Source organism: Crocodylus siamensis, chromosome 4 (genome assembly GCF_052110815.1).
Source record: "Crocodylus siamensis isolate JL-2025a chromosome 4, ASM5211081v1, whole genome shotgun sequence".
Classification (NCBI taxonomy): Eukaryota; Metazoa; Chordata; order Crocodylia; family Crocodylidae; genus Crocodylus; species Crocodylus siamensis.
This window is the reverse complement of record NC_143398.1, coordinates 247,067,140-247,087,232: the sequence shown is the minus strand read 5'-3', so window position 1 is coordinate 247,087,232 and position 20,093 is coordinate 247,067,140. Positions and strand designations below refer to the sequence as shown.

Below are 20,093 nucleotides of genomic sequence, written 5' to 3'. Positions count from 1 at the left end.
GGGCCGCACCCAGAGAGCAGTGGTGGACAGGCCATGTTCAACCTGGAGGGATATGGGCAGTGGGGTCCCCCAGGTCTCGGTCCTCAGCCCCGCACTCTTCAACATCTTCATCAGCAACTTAAACGAGGGGGTAAAAAGCACCCTGCTCAAATTTGCTGATGACACTAAGATGTGGGGGCATGTGGGCACGCAAGAAGGGAGGAAGGAATAGGCTGCAATCGGACCTAGACAGGTTACAAGGGTGGGCGGACGAGAATAGGATGGGATCCAACACTGACAAGTGCAAGGTGCTGCACCTGGGGAGGAAAAACCAGCACCATACCTACAGCCTGGGGAACTCCCTTCTTGTCCGCGCAGAGGCAGAAGAGGATCTTGGAGGCATCACTGACTCCAAGATGAACATGGGCCGGCAGTGTGGGGACGTGGTCAGGAAGGCCAACCGCACCTTGTTGTGCATCCACAGATGCATCTCGAGCAGGTCCAGGGAGGCGATCCTCCCCCTCTATGCGGCACTGGTCAGGCCGCAGCTGGAGGACTGCGCCCAGCTCTGGGCGCCACACTTCAGGAGGGATGTGGACAGCATGGAGAGGGTCCAGAGGAAGCCACTTGCATGGTCAGGGGCAGCAGGGCAGGCCCTACGAGGAGAGGCGACGGGACCTGAACCTGTTCAGCCTCCACAAGAGAAGGCCGAGGGGGGACCTAGTGGCCTGTTAAAAACTAGTCAGAGGGAACCAGCAGGCATTGGGGGAGTCCCTGTTCCCCCGAGCACTGCCAGGAGTGACCAGGAATAACGGTCACAAGCTGGCAGAGGGGAGATTCAGACTAGACATCAGGAAGCGCGACTTCACAGTCAGGGCAGCTAGGAGCTGGGACCAACTTCCAAGAGAAGTGGTGCTGGCTCCTACCTTGGGGGGCTTTAAGAGGAGGCTTGACAGTCACCTTTCTGGTATCATTTGACCCCCATACTCTTTCCTGCCATGGCAGGGGTCGGACTTGATGATCCCTGACCCGACCAACTATGAAACTTCTTCGTTGCGTCTCCCCTGGGGTCACCCACTAGAATTGCTGCTGCTCCTTCCCAGCACGCTGTGCTGCAGCCCTCAGTCCCCACCAGCCCACATCCCCAGGATACCTTGGTGTTATACCCAGGATGACTCTTGGAGGCTTTTATTGTACTAGAGAATCCCAAGCAAGTTCCTCCAGACTAGACCCTGGTTTATTGGGATATTAACAGTTGGGCAACATGTCCTAGAGCAGCTACATCCAGAAGAGAATACAGACATCCCTGGTGTTGGCAGACAGGACTCTCCTGGCTGCCCACAGAGGTGTGCCTGCATCACATAGCTACAGCAGCAATGGATTCAACAGATCTGCTTCCTGGCATGGTTGGCAAAGGGCCCAGAGCCAGGGCCTGGGTGAACCCAGAGCCATGGGTCATCCCTCACCCTTTGGGGCAGGTCTCTAGGTCAGTGCCAAGCCAGGTCACATCCTTCTGTGACCATCAGAATGGCACCTTGAATCCAAACCCCTGGCCTTCCCTCCTGTCACGCCCGTGCACATGCCCATGACCAGGACAGGAGGAGAGAGGGAGGGAGAGTCAGTGCCAGGGCCCTTGGGCCTGAGCAGCATGACACCCATGGTGCATGTGTCTCAGCTGGGGTCTGTGTGCACTTGACACCTTGAGACTCTCAGAGCCCAGCAGACCAGACGGCTCGTTCCAGCAGAGGTAGCTCCAGCCCTGAGCCCTTGTCACCAAGCCCCTTGGGTCATGCCCTGGATCTACCCTCCTTGTCTTTCCTGTGCAGGTCGATGTCTCCATCCACGTGGCTGGTGGGGAGTCAGCACTGGTCACCTTCCAGGGCATCGGCTATGACCCGCATATCATGGGTGACACTGCCCGGTTTGACACTGTGTCATCTTCCTCGGTGACCCCAGGCTCCTCCAAAATCACCCTGCCTGGGCAGGTGAGTGCCAGGGGTAGCAGGACCAGCTCCAGGGCCCCAGCATGGGTGGGAGACGGTGGGCCTGGCCCTATGGAGGGGATTGGTACTCAGCCCCTTTGTAGCAGGCTCACTTGGGGCCGGGGCCTTTTGCCTCCCTGAAGTTGGCTAGATTCCTGCCTGGACCCCTCGTAGCTAAGATTCATGCCAGCATCTCCCTTAGCCACTTCTTTCCCCAGCCATTGTTTGATTAGAGGGAAGCTGCACTTCCCTTCTAGTCACAGTTGGAGTATCCGTACCTGGGGCAGCACAGCAGGCCCCGCACCATCTGCACACAGGCATCCAGAGGACTAGGTAACCTCAAGGTCCCTTCCAGCCCAACTTACCTATGATTCAATGCAGGCAGGAGCAGGAATCCCCTGCCAGCTGCTTGGTTCTTCCAAGAGTTGCCTGCTGAACTTGGTCTTGACCAGGCTGGCCAGGCCCTCTGGAGTCACCTCCAGCCTGGCCACATCCAACACTTCCCGCCCCCCCGATGCAGCTCTGTGTGACCCATTCCTCACACTACCCCCAGCCCCATGCACAGCAACGAGGCCCATTGCTCAGAGACACAGAGAGCCCCCATCCCTGCCTGGGGGGCGAGGGCTGGCAGTTTGCTGCCACTGCCAGAGGGTTCAGTGCACTCAGAAATGACTAAGCCATCCCAGCACAGCAAATGGGCGCTGGTGCCTGGAGCAGGATGAACCAGGCAAGGGAAACCATCTGCTCATCAAAGTCTGCTTATTCCCTCCAAGGCCTCTAGTGTTCTTGACGGGGCTTGTGTAGCTCCTTCCCGCTGAGTGTTAACCACCAGCTGAATTTGGCGCCCTTGCTCTAAGTTCTCCCTCAAGCCAGGGAGCTCCTAGCACCAGCAAAGACTCCCCAAGGCTCGGCCCGTTTGAGTCTGGGCCTTTCCAGCTCTCACAGGAGTGGGGCAGGATGGGCTGTTGTCAGCTCTACCTGCCCCGGAGGGATCTTGGCCTCCCCAGTCGCTCCTTGAGGCCACAGCCCAGCCTGAAAAGGGGCATCACTTCCAGCCTGCGTAAAGCAGGAGGGAAACAGCTGCCATAGCTGGTACCCACCCCTGCGGAGGCCAGGATGGGCATCCAGCCTCAAATGGCCTCAACTGAATGGGGCAAGCAGATGTTGCCAGCTGTGGTGCCCATCACCAGTGGGAATGTGTGTGGCCAGAGCAAGGCAGCAGCTCACGCCTGGTGTCTTCCCCCCAGGCAGCCTTCTTGTCCCAGTCCAGGATTTGCCTTGGGAACATCCCGGTCTACAGCAAGACCAGCCGGCTCTTCTTCCTCAACAACCCCTCCGAGGACCAGCCCCTCAGCTTCACCTGGCACATCGGCACAGGTCACGACAGTGCAGTGAGTCTTCCTCCCTCTCCTGAGGCCACTTGACCCAACTCTGTTGTTCTCTTCCAGCCAGGCATGGCCCTGGACTTTGACTGCCCCCATCAGCTGAAATCATAGAGGAGCTGACCTGGAAGGGATGTCCGGAGGTCACATCTAGTCTGACCCCTGCCTGAGGCAGGATCAGCCCTGTCCAAGCCTAGCTGTGCCTGGACGCAGGGAGAGCCAGCAGTCTGAGCAGGGCTGTGTTGGCACAAGCAGACAAGAGAAGCAATTAGAAACCTGAGGAGAAGGGTGGGGGCATGGGGCAGACACCAGCTCTTGGAGGAAGCCAGATGGGGAAAGCCTAAAGGTTTGAATTCCCTAGAGTCACATCAGCCTGGAGCTGGAGTGGTGTGGCAATGGGCAAGCCTGGCCCCTGTCACCCTGCACATGGGGAACCCTGTTAGTCCTTACAGGAGGGCACATGCTTGACAGCTCATGGGAGTACCCCGAACCAGCAGAGGTGCCCTGGATACCAGGCAGGGTCTGATTCCTCTCTGCTTGCAGCTGCTGAAGATCTCACCAGAGAGAGGGAGCGTGCAGCCCGGGGACAGCGTCCCCTGCATCCTCACACTGCAGGCATTGGGCACCGCCACTTTCTATACCGTGGACCTGGTGTGTGAGGTGAGGTGCGGGAGAGGCCAGGGCTGGCTCGAGGTTGAGAGGGAGAAAGGGCTGGGAAAGCCAGAGAAGGGAGAGAGGGATGGAGGGGAGGGAAGAGGAAGGAAAAATCCCCAAAAAGTGGGGGCGGGCAGGGAGCTGTGGGGTCACATCCAGGCTGAGGCAGGATCAGTCCTGTCCAAACCAGCTCATAGTTTCATAGTTTCATAGTTGGTCGGGTCGGAAGGGACCTGAGCAGATCATCAAGTCCGACCCCCTGCCATGGCAGGAAAGAGTACTGGGGTCTTGTCTAGCCTTGTCTTAAAGCCCCCCAGGGTGGGAGCCAGCACCACTTTGCTTGGAAGTCAGTCCCAGACCCTAGCCGCCCTGACCGTGAAGTCGCACATCCTGATGTCTAGTCTGAATCTACCCGCTGCCAGCTTGTGACCGTTATTCCTGGTCACTCCTGGCGGTGCTCGGGGGAACAGTGACCCCCCCCAGTGCCTGCTGATCCCCCCTGACTAGTTTGTAACAGGCCACAAGATCCCCCTCAGCCTTCTCTTGTGGAGGCTGAACAGGTTCAGGTCCTGTCGCCTCTCCTCGTAGGGCCTGCCCTGCTGCTCCCTCACCATGCGCGTGGCCTCCTCTGGACCCTCTCCATGCTGTCCACATCCCTCCTGAAGTCCAGCGCCCAGACCTGGACGCAGTACTCCAGCTGCGGCCTGACCAGTGCCGCATAGAGGGGGAGGATCACCTCCCTGGACCTGCTCGAGATGCATCTGTGGATGCACGGCAAGGTGGGGTTGGCCTTCCTCACTGCCTCCCCACACTGCCGGCCCATGTTCATCCTGGAGTCAATGATGACCCCCAGATCCTTTTCTGCCTCTGCCCTGACGAGAAGGGAGTTCCCTAACCTGTAGGTACGGTGCCGGTTCTTCCTCCCCAGGCGCAGCACCTTGCACTTGTCAGTGTTGAATCCCATCCTATTCTCGTCCGCCCACCCCTGTAACCTGTCTAGGTCTGATTGCAGCCTATTCCTCCCTTCTAGTGTGCCCACATCCCCCCACATCTTAGTGTCATCAGCAAATTTGAACAGGGTGCTTCTTACCCCTTCGTCCAAATCGCTGATGAAGATGTTGAACGGTGCGGGCCCGAGGACCGAGCCCTGGGGGACCCCACTGCCCACGTCCCTCCGGGTCGAACATGACCCGTCCACCACTGCTCTCTGGGTGCAGCCCTCCTGCCAGTTGGAGACCCAATTGACTGTGTGAGGGTCGACACCACAGCCCCCCAGTTTCTTAATGAGAACGGGGTGAGAGACAGTGTCGAAGGCCTCCCGAAAGTCCAGGAAGACGATGTCCACTGCTACCCCTGCATCTGAGGATTTGGTGACCGTCGTAGGAGGCCACCAGGTTGGTCTGATAGGACCTGCCCCTAATGAACCCGTGTTGGTTGCCCCTAAGCATAACCTCCCCCCGGCCCCTCGTGGACATGCCCCAGAATAATTCTCTTAAAAAGCTTGCCCAGGATGGAGGTAAGACTAACTGTCCTATAGTTCCTTGGGTCCTCCTTTCTCCCCTTTTTGAATATAGAAACCACATTGGCCTCTTCCAGTCCTCTGGCCCCACACCAGAGCACCACGAGTGCTCGTACAGCCGTGCCAGGGGTCCCACAATGACCGCAGCCAATTCCCTCAGCACTCGGGGGTGGAGATCGTCCGGACCGGCTGATTTGAATACGTCCAGTCCCGCCAGACGCTCCCTGACTAGATCTGCCCTGAGCCTGGGCCTGGGTGCGCCTCCCCTGGGGTGTAAGGGAGGCCCAGTGGGGGGGCTGATCCGGTCCCTGCTCAGGAAAATGGAGGCATAGAAATCATTAAATATGTTGGCTTTGTCATCTGGTGTGACAACTACATTTCCCAGCGTGTCTTGCAGGGGCCCCACGTTACCCGGTACCTTCTTTTTGCCCCCTCTGTATTTAAAACAGAACTTCTTGTTATGCTTGATCCGGGTCGCTGGTCCCAGTCCCATCTCCGCCTTGGCCTTCCTGACCCCCCCTGCATCCCCGAGCCACTGCAGTGTAGTCCTCCCTGGTGATGGCCCCTGCCCACCATCGGGGGTGCGCCCCACTTTTAGCTAGGAGACATTCCCGGATGCTTTTGGTGAGCCCTGGGGGCTTTTGTGCCCTCCTGCCCCCTTGATCCGTGTTGGGATTACCTTCCTTTGGGCTTGGAGGATCGTCTCCTTAAGGAGTGACCACTCTCCTTGGACACCCAGCTCCCCTCCCCTCAGTGCCTCCCCGACTATCCTCCTTAGCTCGTTGAAGTCGGCCCTCCTGAAATCTAGGGCTGCCGCCTCGCTGCTGGCCTTTGCCACCTTGCACTGGATGGCGACTCCCAGCAGGCGATGATCGCTGTCGCCCAGGTGGTCGAGCACCCACAGCCCCCGCACCAGGTCGTCTCCCGTGGCCAGCACCAGGTCCAACAAGGCGTCTCCCGCAGTGGGGCTGTGCACCTCCTGGGTTAGATGGAGGTCCTGCAGTTGGGCTAGGGACCTATGTGAGCGGTCCGACCTGGCTGACTGCTCCTCCCAGCAGATGTCTGGAAAGTTCAGGTCACCCACGATGACCATGTCCTTGGACCTAACGACCTCCGGGAGCTGACTTAAGAATTCCCGGTCTAGCTCTTCCCCATGGTTGGGGGGTCTGTAGTAGACCCCACCGTTAAGTCTCTTTCCCCACGACTGCCTTGTATTCAGACCCAGAGCACTTCCATGTCCCCTCCTCTGACTCTGTGCTACCTGGTGAGGATGGGTTTTCCTCCTTAATGTAGAGCGCCGTCCCCCCGCCTTTCCTCCCTGTCCTGTCCCTCCGGTACAGCCCATAGCTCTTGATATTCACCGCCCAGAAATGCGTTGAGTCCCACCACGTTTCTGTAATCCCCACTATGTCCGGGCTGGTGTCAGCCAGCAGGAGGGTGAGTCCCTCCTGCTTGTTTCCCATACTACGAGCGTTTGTGTAGAGGCATTTGAGGCCTCCTGTGGATGTGTGCACTGGCCCCCTAATCTCAGCATTGCCCTGGCCCCTGTCGCTTACCTGGGTATATGTCCACTCGTCGGTCTAGGCTGGACTGTACTTGTGGGGGCTGCTTGGTTTAGTGGTCCAAGGCTTCCTCTGCCCTCGTCTTCCCCTTCCGCTGACGAGCCTAGTTTAAAGCCTGCCTCAGACAAACCCTATGTGTGACCTTGGAGCCGCACGACACCATTGCCCCAACACAGACCTTGACATCACCCCCAACCCCCCCCCATCCCAGGAAAGCAGGGGGGCTGCAGCCACCAATGCCTTGCTGCTGCCAGGGGGGTGGTGGGCGCAGGAGAGAGCCCAGGCCCAGGCTGTGCCCCTGCTGCAGAGGGAGGGGAAATCCCCGCTGGCCAAGCCAGGCTGAGCAGGGGGTAAATCCCTGCCTGGCCTCAGCTGTAGTGGGGTCTGACCCTGAGTGGTGACACCCACATCTGCAGTCCTCGTGGGATTTCATAGATTTCATAGACATCAGGGCTGGAAGGGACCTCGGGAGATCATCGAGTCCAGCCCCCTGCCCAAGGGGCAGGAAGTCAGCTGGGGTCATAGGAACGTGGGCTCTGCTGAGCTAGGTCAGTTTCTGGGCCAGGATGCCAGAGGGTACTAGTCCCAGACTGCCCCATGGCAGCAGGGAGTTTGTGATACCCTCCTTCTCGCCCCCTTGTTATCATCTGGTGCCCGCTAGCTCAAGACAGGGCCAGAGGATGCCGCCCAGATGCTGTGCCACATCTCACGCCGTATGGCATGGGTACCTCAGCCCTTCCTTGCTCCTCAGCCCCCTGCATTGTTCCCACAGGTTTTCTCACAGCAGGCACTGGCCACGTACAAAGCGGCGCTGCAGGCATGGGAAGCGGAGAGGGCACGGCAAGCCGTGGAGTTCACCATCGCCGAGAGGGACCTGGAGGCCCAGGGTGGGCCGGAGCCACTGGCACCAGTAAGGACGCATCTGTGGGACCCAGCTCTGGCAGGGGCCGGGCAGCCGCTCAGAGCTGGCAGGCCCCCTGAAACCTGTCCAAGAGTCACCGGGCACCTGCAGCAGCTGCTGCCAGCCCAGCTGAGGCAAGCGAGACCTGCGCTCCCATGCTTCTCCCTCTGCTCCACTCACTGCAGTCTCCTCCCTCTTTTTAGAAGTCAGCGAGCTCCTCTGGGCTGGGAAGGCCCCACGAGCCTCCAGCTGGGAGCTACAAGTTCAAGGTAAGCCTGGGCTGCCTGGGGCGGGACGGGGAGAGCCTGGACAGAGGGGGGAAACGGGCACCACATGCACATGCCCAGCTGGGGCAGGTCAAACCCCGCTGGGCAAGGGATTTCCCTAGCTTCACATCTGGGATCTTGAAATAAGCAGTCCAGAGGGGCAGAGAGGGGAGATGGAGCAATGAGGGCACCTCTTTCTGGCCTTGACTCCCTTTGGGTTTCACCTCAGGGAGACGGACTAGTGGGAGTTCTCCCCAGGGAAGGCACCACTGAGGCCCTGGCCAGGCAGGGAGCAGAGCCAGGACAAGCCCAGGCCCTCAGCCACTTTGTGGGCTTGCCTCAGAGTAAGACCGAAGGGCCCCACTGGTGTTGCCCTCCCTGGGGCAAGCTCTCACCCCCAAGAAGGAGGACAGTCACAGCCCCGGGTGATGGGCTCTGGGGTTGCAGCTGGCTCTGGATGTCTGGTTGCTGGCTCAACACAGTGCTCCAATGACACCCAGAGGCACAGCATCCCTTGCACTGCACAGCTGCCTCCCGCCTTGCCAGGCACTGCCCTGACCCACACCCATGACTGGAGGGGTGGGGAGCTGTGAATGAGGCCAAGCTGGCACTGGCATGGAGGTGGGGGGAAAGCAGAGCCTAGTGTTGGCTGGCTGGTGATCCATCCTCTTCCCTGTCTATGCAAGTTGGGCTCCTCCATGGAGGTGGCCAGAGTCCTGGAGCCGTGGGCCAGCAGGGAGCTGCAGGGTCACGTCCAGCCCGAGGCAGGGGCAGCCCAACCCAAACACACCCAGACAAACCCCATGTGTGACCTCAGAGCTGCACAACACAGTCATCCCTGGGCATCACCCCCGCCCCTGCCCCCAGGATACAGGGGGGCTGCAGCCACCAATGTCCTGCTGCTGCCGGGGGGGGTAGGCACTGGAGAGAGCCCAGGCCCAGGCCGTGCCCCGCTGCAGGGGGAGGGGGAACCCCCCAGGCCGAGCCAGGCTGAGCAGGGGGCAAATCCCTGCCTGCCCCCCCAGGGTAGCATGAGTGGGGCGCAAGAGCCTGTAACAAGGGCCCTGTGGGGCTGAGTCCCAGCAGGAGCACTGGCATAGCCCAGGCGCAGCCCCAGCTTGGGCTGCGGCCAGCACCCAATGCCTCTGTGGGGACTTAAACCACCTTATACATGGCACAGCAATGTGGTGGGGGGGCAACCAGCACAGCTCAGCATCCTGGGACACCCCCAGCACAGCACAGGCATCACTGCACCTCGACCCTCTCGCCCGGCGCCCGTCCAGCCTCACCTTGCACCCTCCTGTGCTGAAGCGTCCCCAGCCCTGGCATCTCCCCATGGCCACCCTGCTTGGGCAGTGAAGTGTCTCCCCAGATCCAACCTAAACCCACTTGGCTGCAGCTTCCAGCCCTGGACACAGACCTCAAGCCCTGCCTCCCTCCGGACACCTTTGTGAGCACCCCCTGCTCTCTCTGTGGGCATCTGCTCCCAGCAGCAGGAGAGAAAAGGAGTCTCCCTCTTCATCCTCAGTGTAGGGCCTACACGTGGAGATGGGGCTGGGCACTCCCACGGCTCCTGCTGGGACCTCCCCCTAAACGATCCTGGCTGGGGGGAGTCTTCCCTCCAGCCCAGGGTCAGCCCAGGGCCACATTGGGCTTAGGAAGAGATTTGACCCCCCAGCCCCACACAGACTGTGGCCTTCGCCTGTCTGTGCAGTGTCTTGGCCTAGCAGGAAAGAGCCTGCTGCCCCGAGGGCAGGTTCAAGGGGGTTCCTGTGGGCAGAGGTGGTGGGACCACGTGGTGCCAGCAGTGACTCATGGTGTTACTTTCCCCTCCGCAGACTCTGCCTCCCATCGAGACCCTCCGTGCCCCGCACCCACCAGCCAGCCGCAGCCAGCGTGGACACCGGAGGAGCCAGGGAGCGGACGGGTGGTGGGCCAGGCCAGAGCCCCCCCAGCCTTTGTTGCTGCACCTGGGCATGACGGCCCGCTTCCACGCCATCGATGACTTCCTTGCCAGCTTCAGCACCGACTTCCCCAAGCACTTCCTCTGCCGGTGAGGATGCCTGGGACCACCACAAAGCTCCAGGGCAGGCAGGGAGAGAGGATGCTGCCCCCCACCCACGGGCCAGGCCAAGCCTGAGTGGGACCAAGTTTCATCCCCTTCTGCTGCAGAGAATGTGCCCGGGACTTTTGTGCCAGGGGATTGGGGCCCGGGGCATCTGCCGTCCCAACAGTGCAGCAGAGGGGGCTGTACCCTGCCTCCTTCCTCCATGTACCAGCCCCCCGAATCCCCGTGACCCACCTGCCTTGTCACCTCTCCAGGCCACTCAAGGAGCAGGCGGAGGAGGCTGAGCCCGCAGCCAGGAGAAGGGGTCAAGGAGCCACCCGGACAGAGTGTGTCCTGCTGGCCTTGGCCGGCTCCTCAGAGCAGGAGCGGCAGGTACTGATGGACCTGCTGGCCATGGTGATCAGGTACAGCTCCCCGCGCTGCTCTGCAAGCCTGCCCCCTCCATGGGCCCTATCCTAGTGCTGCCTGGATGGGAGCCCAGTGGTCTGAGCAATGGTGGAGGCAGCGCCGTGGTGCCTCGGGACCTGGGCAGGACCTGCCTGGGAGCTGTGGGGTGCGGGGTAGCAGGGGACTGAGCCAAGCTGGCCGCAGCACCCATGACATTGGCAGGCCTCTGACTCTGGCTGCTGCCCCCCTGCCAGGGGCCTGTTGGAGGACACCCAGTTTCACGAGGCCGTCAGCCGGGGCCTGGCCGAGCCCACGCCCTATTTCTGCCAGCTCTGGTGCAAGGAGTCAGCCCCGCTGGCTGCCGGGCCCCCGAGCCTGGGCAGTGCCTCCGCCGCACCTCCGTCTCCAGGGTCGGGCACCACGGTAGAGCCAGGAGCAGGTGAAGTAGAGGAGCAGGGAGGCCCTGAGGTGCCCCAGTACCTGCAGGAGAGCCTGGGCGAGATCCTGCACAGGGAGCAGCTCCAGGAGCAGAAGGAGGCAATTGCCAGGTGAGTGGGGGCTGAGGAGTGCCGGGGTGGGGGGCACAGGTTGGCGTGGGGACCTCTCTGGATGGGAGTCTTGCACTTCACCCTTCCCCCTGTGCCCAGCTCAGCCAGCCCAGCTTGGGGAACGCAGGCAGCTCTCCCAACACAGCTGGTGCCCGCCAGAGGCAGGAGCACCTGTGCCCAACCCCCATGGGGGCAGGTGGCAGCTGCAGTGGTGGGTCAGATGCCCCCCATCCCCCAAGTAACCCTGCCCTGCCTTCCATGCCCGCCCAGGCTGCCGGCCTTCGGGATCCTGGCGGAGCTGGTGCTGGAGAACACGCTGCAGAACATCCTGCACGAGGCCAGCCGCGGCGAGGTGGTGCTGACGGCCCGGCCCCGCGTCATCGCCCTGCCACCCACCACCCCACACAAGTGAGCACCTGCCTGCCCCTGCCCCCCGCCTCGCCCTGGTGCCAGCACGTGGGAGCACCCGGGCCGCGGCAGGGGGAGGCACGGGGCAGGGAGCCCTCCCATGGGCACCATGGCAGTGAGATCCAGCACTGTGGCTGCTGGCACTGGGTCCAGATTGGGTGTCTGTGGATGAGGGGTCTCTCAGGAGAGTCTGCACTTGTCCAAGTCCCTCACCCACCTCCTGGAGTGAGGGGATCGGGACCCCGCCAGGTGGCAGTGGCCACCCCCCTGCAGCAGGCACCTTCTCCTCTCCTTTTTCAGGGGCACCAGCCCCTCCGCTCCATCCCAGCAGCTGACAACCGTGGGGGCAGCCCCTGATGACCCCAGCCAGAGCAAGGACCCTGAGGACCACCACGCATCACCCTGACCCTCTAGCCAGCTCTGGCAGCCGCCGCATGGATCTCAGCAGCTGCCCACACCTCAGGCATCCGGCGCTCTCCCCCCGGGGATTTGGCCACTGCCTGACCATGTCCACCGGGACCCCGGAGGCTGCCAGACCACTGGGCTCCAGGAAGGGGGGGCAGTCCGGTCTCACCCGCGTTTGTACCTGGGGGATGTGGCTTTTTAACATGCCTCTGTTTGGAAATGTGGCTTGGTGTTGGATGCCTGGGCCTCCGGCGCCGGTATGGGTGGGCTGCTCCCGTGGCTGAGAAACACCCCTCCCTCCCAGGGCCGCTCCTAGCAGGGCCAGCGCGGGGCCTTGGCACGTCCATCCACCCTGCTGGCGGCACGGCCCAGGCCCCGAACGCTGCAGGGCGAGCGGCTGCCAGCAGGTGGTGCCCTCGGCGTGGCCCAGAGCCCGGCGGTGCCGTCCACGCACAGGTCTGGCCGCGCCGGGCACCGGTCTCAGAGCCGAGCGCCGCAGAGTCCGACCAGGCCCTGCACAGCTGCCAGCCCCGGCACGGAGCGCCACGGGCCCGGTGCCCAGGGCCACTGGCACAGGGGCTCTGCCCTTTACGTGGGCCCGCCTGCCCCTGGCCTGCCCAGGGTCGTGCCCCGCGGAGGGCAGGGCTGCCACTCCAGCCAGGCCCCCCCTTCTCCCCGGCTGGCTCAGCCCAGCCCAGCGCTGGCCCCGCAGGTTTCCTCCCAGCCCCGACACTGCCCCAGACCCCCCGCCCTGCTCGCTCTGTGCCCCCCAGCCCCCCATGACAGTTCCAGTCGGACCCCCCCACTCTGCGCCCAGGCCCCCGGCAGCCACGTCACATGCGGACAGTTGCAGCCACTTCTATCTAATCCAGGCTGGTGTTGAGCTCAGCAGGCTCTGACCCCCCCCCAGCCCAAGCCAGACAGGCGTCACGGGGGAGGGCCGGGCGCCCCTTGCACCTGCCCTTGGCCCTGGGGCCTGCTCCGTGTGTGTCCTGGGGGGGTCCCCAGGCAGGTCTTTGGGGGGGAGCAGGTGTCAGTGCCCCCCCAGCCCCCTTCCTCCCCAGGACCCAGGAAGCAACAGCTGCTCCCATCCCTGGGCCACGCTGCCCGCAGGCCCTGCCTCAGGCCTTCCCCTCGAGGGTGCCAGACTGGGGGGAGGCACATCATGGGGCAGCCCCGCCAGCTGCACCTGGGTGACCCCCCACTCCCATCCATGAAGCCCCCAGCCCCTCCGGACCCCAGCGCCCTCTCAGCACCCCCTTCCCCGGCCGAGCGGGGGGGTGGCCGCCCCCCCGCTCCTCCCCAGGTGGGTAGCAGCGACAGCTGGTGTTGTTCCAGCAGGTTGGCGAGCACCCCCCCTCCGGGGGCTCCTGGCTCCTATCAGCCCATCCGCGCAGGCAGCGGTTCGCATGGAGACCCGCCGCTGCCCTGGGTCAATATTTGCTCTGAGCAAACACAGAGCCCGGTGACAGGTGCAGGCAGAAGCGCTGCGCCCACAGCCCAGCCCCTGGGCTCCGGCACCCGCGCCCGGCCCGGCCCAGCCCAGCCCAGGCCCCAGCCCCTGCCCCTGCCCCTGCCAGCTGACGCTATTTATACCGGGCCTATAAAAGCCCCCCGCGCAGCCGCTGCGCTCACTCCCTGCTCAGGAGCTGCCGGGGAAGGTGAGTGACTTACCTGGCACCTGCTGACGTGGCCCTGCCGGCTGCGCGGCCTGGGCACCCAGCCCCGGGGCTTGGGCCCCGGATCCTCCAGGTCCCCCGGGACAGGGAGATCCCTGGAGCTGCCCCCCGCGCAGGGAGCCCCTGGTCCCTGATTCCTCTGGGTCCCCCTGAGAGCACCTGCTGGCTGCACCCCACTGTGCTTGGGACCCTCTACATCCAGGGGGCATTTTCCCTGCCAGTGCCTGCACCCCTGGGTGCCCGGGGACAGAGCAGACGCCTGGAAGCCCCCTCCCCTTCTTCCCTCCCCTCCTGCCCTGGCCCAGCTCACCTCGCCCTGCTCCCTTTGCTTTTCCCAGGACCCAGGAGGAACCGGAGGCGACACCTGCTCCAGCCCGGAGGCAGGCGGCGGGGGTCCGCGGAGCCCCCAGCCCGGCCGCCCTCTGCGCCTGCCTGGCGTCGAGCCCGACGTGCAAGACCTGACGTGAATGTTTTGTTCGTTCGGCTCGCGTTAGGCAGGCCCAGCCTGTCTGCACCCCACCACACGCGTGTGCCGCGTGCCCAGCTCACGCCGGCACCTGTGGACCCCTGCTTGGCCAGGTCCCTGCCTGCAGCCCCAGTGTGACCCTTGCAGGGTAGAAACGCCCCAGGCAGTGGACACGTGCAACAGGCGTGTGACGCGCCAGCACTCGGGGACCCTGGTGTCATCTAGCCCCTTTCTGCAGCCCCCGTACCCAGTTTATGCGTGACCCCTACCGGGTAGAAACATCCCAGATGTGGCAGGCAGCAGGCACATGTGCAACAGGCGTGTGACACACCGCACTGTGTGCAGGGGATGGGGAAGTCCACAGCCCCTTCTCCATGTGCCCGCTCCGAAGCTGGGCAGGGTGGGGTGTGGGGGACCGGGCACCAGCTGGGATGGGGGGGCAGGGCTTTTGGGGGGGGTAACCCCTCGTTGGCTGCACTTGCTGCTCCCACAGCCCTGGACATGGAACAGCCCCGAGGGGTCCATCATGTGGGGGGGGGGGGTGGCAGGGAGCCGGCTCCCTGCCCCCATGTCAGCTGGGCCCCTTTGTCCTGCCGCAGAGACGGGCCTCGCTCCCCGTCCCGTTGGCCCAGCTGGACCTGCAGCCCCGGGGTCCCCCCAGCTCCTCCGAGCTTTGCATGGGGCAGGGGGGAGGGCAGACGAGCCAGCTGCAGCTTTCCCAGCCCAGCCCGGCTCTGAGCCACAGCCCAGGGCGCAGGCCCCAATCCCTGCCAGGGGCTGCTCAGGGGTGGCAGCTGTGTTGGGGGGGGGGTCTCAACTCATCTGTCTTGTCTTGGTGAAGCTGAGCTCCCCCAGCACCTCTCCTGGGCAGCTGCAGCCACCCCCAGCAAGGCCTGAGGAGGCACTGACCAGGCCGGGGACCGTGGCTCAGCTGACCTGGGCCCCCCACCCACATCTCGCCTTTGCCAGGAATCCAGCTGCCTCCACAGCCAAGTGAAGCAAACACAAGCACAAGCACAACACTGGGGTCGGGGTCCAGGCTCCCCCAGCTCCGGCTGTAACCCAGATCCCAATAAACAGCGCTGATGGCCCCAGGCCTGCACCTCCATCTGCGTACAGCCGGGCTCCCCAGGGTGGGGGGTGGGTAGGATACGGGCTGGGTGACACACCCAAAGCCATTCAGGGGGGCAGTGGCAGGGCCTGATGTAGAGCACCAGCCCAGCAATCAAGGCACCAGGAGGCATCTCCCCCCTCACCTTGCCCCACAAGAGGGACTGGGGTTGCCCCCCCCAGCCAAGGATGTTGGGAGTTGGGCCTCTGGGCAGGATTTGCATGACAGGGGGGCGCAGCAGCTGGGGCATTTGCATGAGCAGCCTGTGGCTGCCCTGGTCCAGCTGTCACTGGAGGGGTTGGAGGTGGGGTGTGCGAGTGTGAGTGCATGTGTGTGCTCTGTGTACAGGCCTGTGTGCACAATGTGTGGGTGCATGCATGTGTGTGTGCATGTCTGCATGTGTGTGTGCATGTCTGCATGTGTGTGTGCATGCATGCCTGTGTGCGCGCACGCCTGTGCATGAGTGCATGCGCATGCCTGTGCGTGTATGCATGCTGCACATACACACTCGTGCACAAGTGTGTGTGCATATCTGTGTATGTGCACATGCATGCCTGTGAGTGTGCATGTATGTACTATGTATGCATGCCTGCATGTACACGTGTATGCTAGCTAGGGCGCTAGTGTGACGGATGGGGTTTCTCTGACTCCATGTACTTGGATGTAATTGTGATTCTATGTGTGACTGTGTCCTGCTACGTGTACAAGCGGCTTCCTGTGACTTTGTGTGTGTGTGTGCAATGCTGCCCCTGAAGCCTTCATGCTCTGCACGTGCCCGTGTGTGCATGTTGCTATGTGTGTGTGCACGTGTGCGTCCTTGTGTGCATATGTGTGATATGCACATGTTGCCATCTGTGCATCTTATGGCGTGTGCACTGCCATGTGGGCATGCATGTGAGGTGCATGTGTTGCGGTGTATGTACACGTGTGCATACAATGCATGCTCATGGGTGTAATGCATGTGCTGCTGTGCCCTCTGTGCGTGTGCCTGTGAGCCGCAGCATGTGCATGTGCATGTCTGCTGCAGTACGTGCATACGCATGTGTGCTGCGGCCTCTGGGGCTGTGCCCAGCCCTGGCTCCCTCCCCACCGGCTGTGGCACCATGCCCGCAGGCCCCAGGCTCAGCTCTGGCAGGAGCCGTTGGTGCCAACCAGGACTCTCCCCCCTCGCGCCCACGGCCGTGCCCAGGCTCCTGCCACGCTCGACCGCACAACCGCGGCCTGGGCACGGGAACAATGGGAACTGGGGCATTGTGCCCACCCCACCATGCCTGCCCCCCATGCCCTGCCCCCTCTGCAGGGGCCTGGTGCCCACAGCTGTGGTGCAGCCAGCTCTGGGGAGGCACTGGCTGCGGGGGCAGAATGAGCCCCCAGGGCTGGGGTTGTGGGGGGCCAGCCCTGGGCATTGGGGTGCAGCAGGGAGCCATGGGGCATGGGGGGTGGGCGCTGGAGCCAGCTGCACCCGCGGGGCGGGGCTGAGGGGAGTGCGGGGGCGGGGGGCGTAGCCAGCGCCAGGCCCAGCGCCAGGCCCAGCTGTCGCTGCAGGCCCCGAGGCTGGACCAGGATGTTCTGTTCTTCCCACCCCGCTCCCCCCGCCCCGCGAAGGGGGGGCGGCTGCACCTGCCAGGGCTCCTTCCCCTGCAGACTTGGGGGGGCAGCCCACACCCCGCCAGAGCCCCTCACTCCCAACCCAGAGCCCCCTGCCCCCCCACCCCACTGGGGGGTCCTCACTCTCGACCCGCAGCCCCCGCTCCCCCAGCCCTGCCGGTGCCCCTCACTCCCAACCCGCAGCCCCTGCCCCCCCACTCGGTCTCCCCATGTCTGGCCCTGCTGGTCCCCCCCCAGCCTGTGCGCCCCCATCCTGAAGGCTGCCAGCTGGGGGCGCTCTGCACTGCGGGGGGAGGTCCTGCCCCTCCTGCTCCACCTGCAGCACATCGCAGCCCAGATGTGCTGCAGGCCGTTGGGGCAAGACATCCCCCAGCTCTGGCCCCATTAACCCCTTCCACTCCATGCACAGCCCCTTTGGGGGGGGGTCAGGTCCCTACAGCCCCCAAAAGAGGTGGGGGGCATCTGTGCCCCATGGCTTCTGCCCCCCACCCCCGGCTGCACCTGCCGCCTGGCGTGTTTGCTCAGGGCCACATCCTGGTGACACGCCCAGCACACACCGGGTGCCACAGAAACAGCCGTGTTCCTGGCATGAGGCCGGGGTGGGTGGAGAGGGGCTGGGGGGGTCTGCCATGTCCCCCCAGCTTCCACCTACCCCATGCCTCAGTTTCCCCAGCCATGTCAAGAAGGCAAGGAGCCCCCCTGCCACACCCATGGGGCTGGGGGCTGCAGTGGGGGGGGCGCCTGTTCTCAGGGCCCCCCCATGCCTGCGCCAAGCGGTGCTCACACCTAGGCAATAATCCCCAGGGTGGGGGGGCAGCAGCTGGCGGCCGTGACCTTCAAGGGGGATTAGTCCCCATGGGAACTGCAGGAGCTGCGCTGACGCCAGGCCTGGCTGCACCCAGGGACCGGGGGGGCGGAGGGGGTCCAGGCTCCTGGCGGGGGGGATCATGCATGTACGGGGTGGGGGGGTTGTTCTGGGCCTGCATGGAGCAGCCCGCGCTCACAGAGGTAGATGCACAACAGACAAGTCTGCACACGTGAGTGCACCAGGCCACGCCCCTCCACCCAGTCCCATAGTCAAAGCAGCCTGGGCAGGGGTGGGGGGCAGATTTGCATTCTGCCCCCCCGGGGTGATTTGCCAGGGAAATGACCGGGGGGGGGGCTGGAGCTGGGGGGCCGCGGACCCCGGATCTAATCAGCCAGGCCGGCAAACAGCCGCCACCTGCGCGCGCGGCAGGAAACGAGGCCTCGAGCAAACACAGCGCCAGGCAACGCACAGCAGGACAAACAGCCCCGCGCCAGCTCCATCTGCCGCGCGGGGACGCGGGGGGGCCGCCCCGGGCCATGTGCGGGGGCACCGGGCTCACGCAGGCCCAGGCCGCGGCCCGCGGCCTCAGCCCACTGGACCTGGCACGTGACCGGAACCCCCTCCTGCCGCATTGGTCCAGTCCAGAACCCCCCTCCCGCCACATTGGTCCAGTCCAGAACCTCCCGCCCGCCGCACTGGTCCGGCCCAGAACCCCCCCTCCCGCCATACTGGTCCAGTCCAGAACCCCACCCGCCACATTGGTCCAGTCCAGAACCCCCCGCCCACCGCACTGGTCCGGCCCAGAACCCTCCTCCCTCCACACTGGTCTGGCCCAGAACCCCCGTCTCACTGCAATGGTCTGGTCCACTGAGCCCAGAACCCCCCTCCCGCCACGCTGGTCTGGTCCAGAACCCCCCTCCCACTGCATTGGTCCGGCCCAGAAGCCCCCTCCCGCCACGCTGGTCTGGTCCAGAACCCCCGTCTCACTGCAATGGTCTGGTCCACTGAGCCCAGAACCCCCCTCCCGCTGCGTTGGTGCAGCTCGGCGCAGGGGGCTGTGAGGCTCCAGTGGCCCCCCCAGACCCAGGCCAACTCCATGGGTGCCAAACGTGGCACCGCGAGGCCCCTGCAGGGCACCCCCCACCCCCGGGCCCCCTCCTGCCTGGGCCAGGGGAGGGGCTGGGCAGCCGCCGGGGTGCAGGGGCCCGGGGGGGCGCAGGGTCGGGCTCTGGGTTGGCGGCACCGGGTCTGTGTTGCTGGGGCTGGAGCCGGCTGCGCTGCGGGGCCGGGGGGGGGCTGATTGCATTAGCTGCGCAGCAGGCCTGGCGCTGGCGGCCACGAGCTGGCCCCCCCGCACCGCTGTGAGCTGCGGACAGACAGTGGGGAGGGACATGGGGCCAGCGGCTGGAGGGGGGACAGCTGTGCCCCCCACCTGCCCCGTGTGTCCTCGTGCAGTGGCTTGGACACCCCCCAGACCCCTGCTCCTGCCCCCGGGGGGTGGAGGGGCCTCAGGTCAGGGACCCCCATCCCAGCCTGAGCCCCCCATGGCCCCCCAGCCCGGAGCCGGGGGAGCAGGGACCTGCCGGTCTCCGGGCATGGGACAGGGCTCAGCGCCCATGGGGCGGGGGGGCAGCTGCTCACAGACAGACGGGGGAGGGTGGATGGGTGGAGGTCTAGGTAGCTATTGGGACAGACAGACAGAGGGATGAGGACGGGGGGTACGGAGAGAGGCAGGGATGGAGGGACAGGCAGTCGGGGGTACGGAGACAGGCGGGCAGGCAGAGGGGCCGTGGCTGGCAGGCAGACGGGCTGCACGGGACAGACACGGGCCGTGGGCACCAGTCCGTGGGGCTGTACTGCGCCCCGGTGCCCCCCGCCCCGCCCCGCCCCGCCCCCAGCCCCCCGGCGCCGACCCGGCGTGGAGCCCAGTCCCGGCCCTCGGGCGCCCTCTGCTGGGGGATGGAGGCGGCGGCCAGGCTAGGCCGGCCAGCCCTGCCGGCTGCAGGCAGGGAAACTGAGGCATGGACCAGGGGGCAGACGGTCAAAGTCTCGCCCAGCGGGTCCAGGGCACGGCGGGCGGCCCAGGAGTCTTGACCCCAGCACCCCCGCCCCGGTCAGCCCCAGCCCCAGCCCCGTAGCAGGGATGGAGCCCAGGCATCTGGGCAGCCCCTCCTGGGCTGCAGCAGCAGTGGGGACCCCCGGGGACCCCTCTGGGCCAGTCCTGGCTCCCTTAGCAGGCCCGGCCCCGTCCCGACCCCTGACACCCCCCCGAGGCACGGGACACTGAGAGCCCCCAGCCCTGCTGCTGCCGGGGGTGGCGGGCGCTGGAGAGAGCCCAGGCCCAGGCCGTGCCCTGCTGC

At 64.5% G+C, this 20,093-nt stretch overlaps 1 protein-coding gene across 1 annotated transcript in view; it reads left to right on the top strand.

Annotated features, from left to right (window-relative positions):
• Positions 1–12,285, top strand: part of CFAP65 (cilia and flagella associated protein 65) — a 45,840-nt gene extending 33,555 nt beyond the window's left edge. The window contains exons 23-32 of the mRNA XM_090046176.1: positions 1,806–1,964; positions 3,209–3,352; positions 3,887–4,003; positions 7,851–7,988; positions 8,183–8,248; positions 10,084–10,298; positions 10,568–10,717; positions 10,955–11,248; positions 11,519–11,656; positions 11,957–12,285. Coding sequence (XP_089902302.1) covers positions 1,806–1,964; positions 3,209–3,352; positions 3,887–4,003; positions 7,851–7,988; positions 8,183–8,248; positions 10,084–10,298; positions 10,568–10,717; positions 10,955–11,248; positions 11,519–11,656; positions 11,957–12,062 — 1,527 coding nt within the window. The 3' untranslated portion in view covers positions 12,063–12,285. The remainder of the gene's footprint in view (positions 1–1,805; positions 1,965–3,208; positions 3,353–3,886; positions 4,004–7,850; positions 7,989–8,182; positions 8,249–10,083; positions 10,299–10,567; positions 10,718–10,954; positions 11,249–11,518; positions 11,657–11,956) is intronic.
• Positions 12,286–20,093: the final 7,808 nt, after the last annotated feature.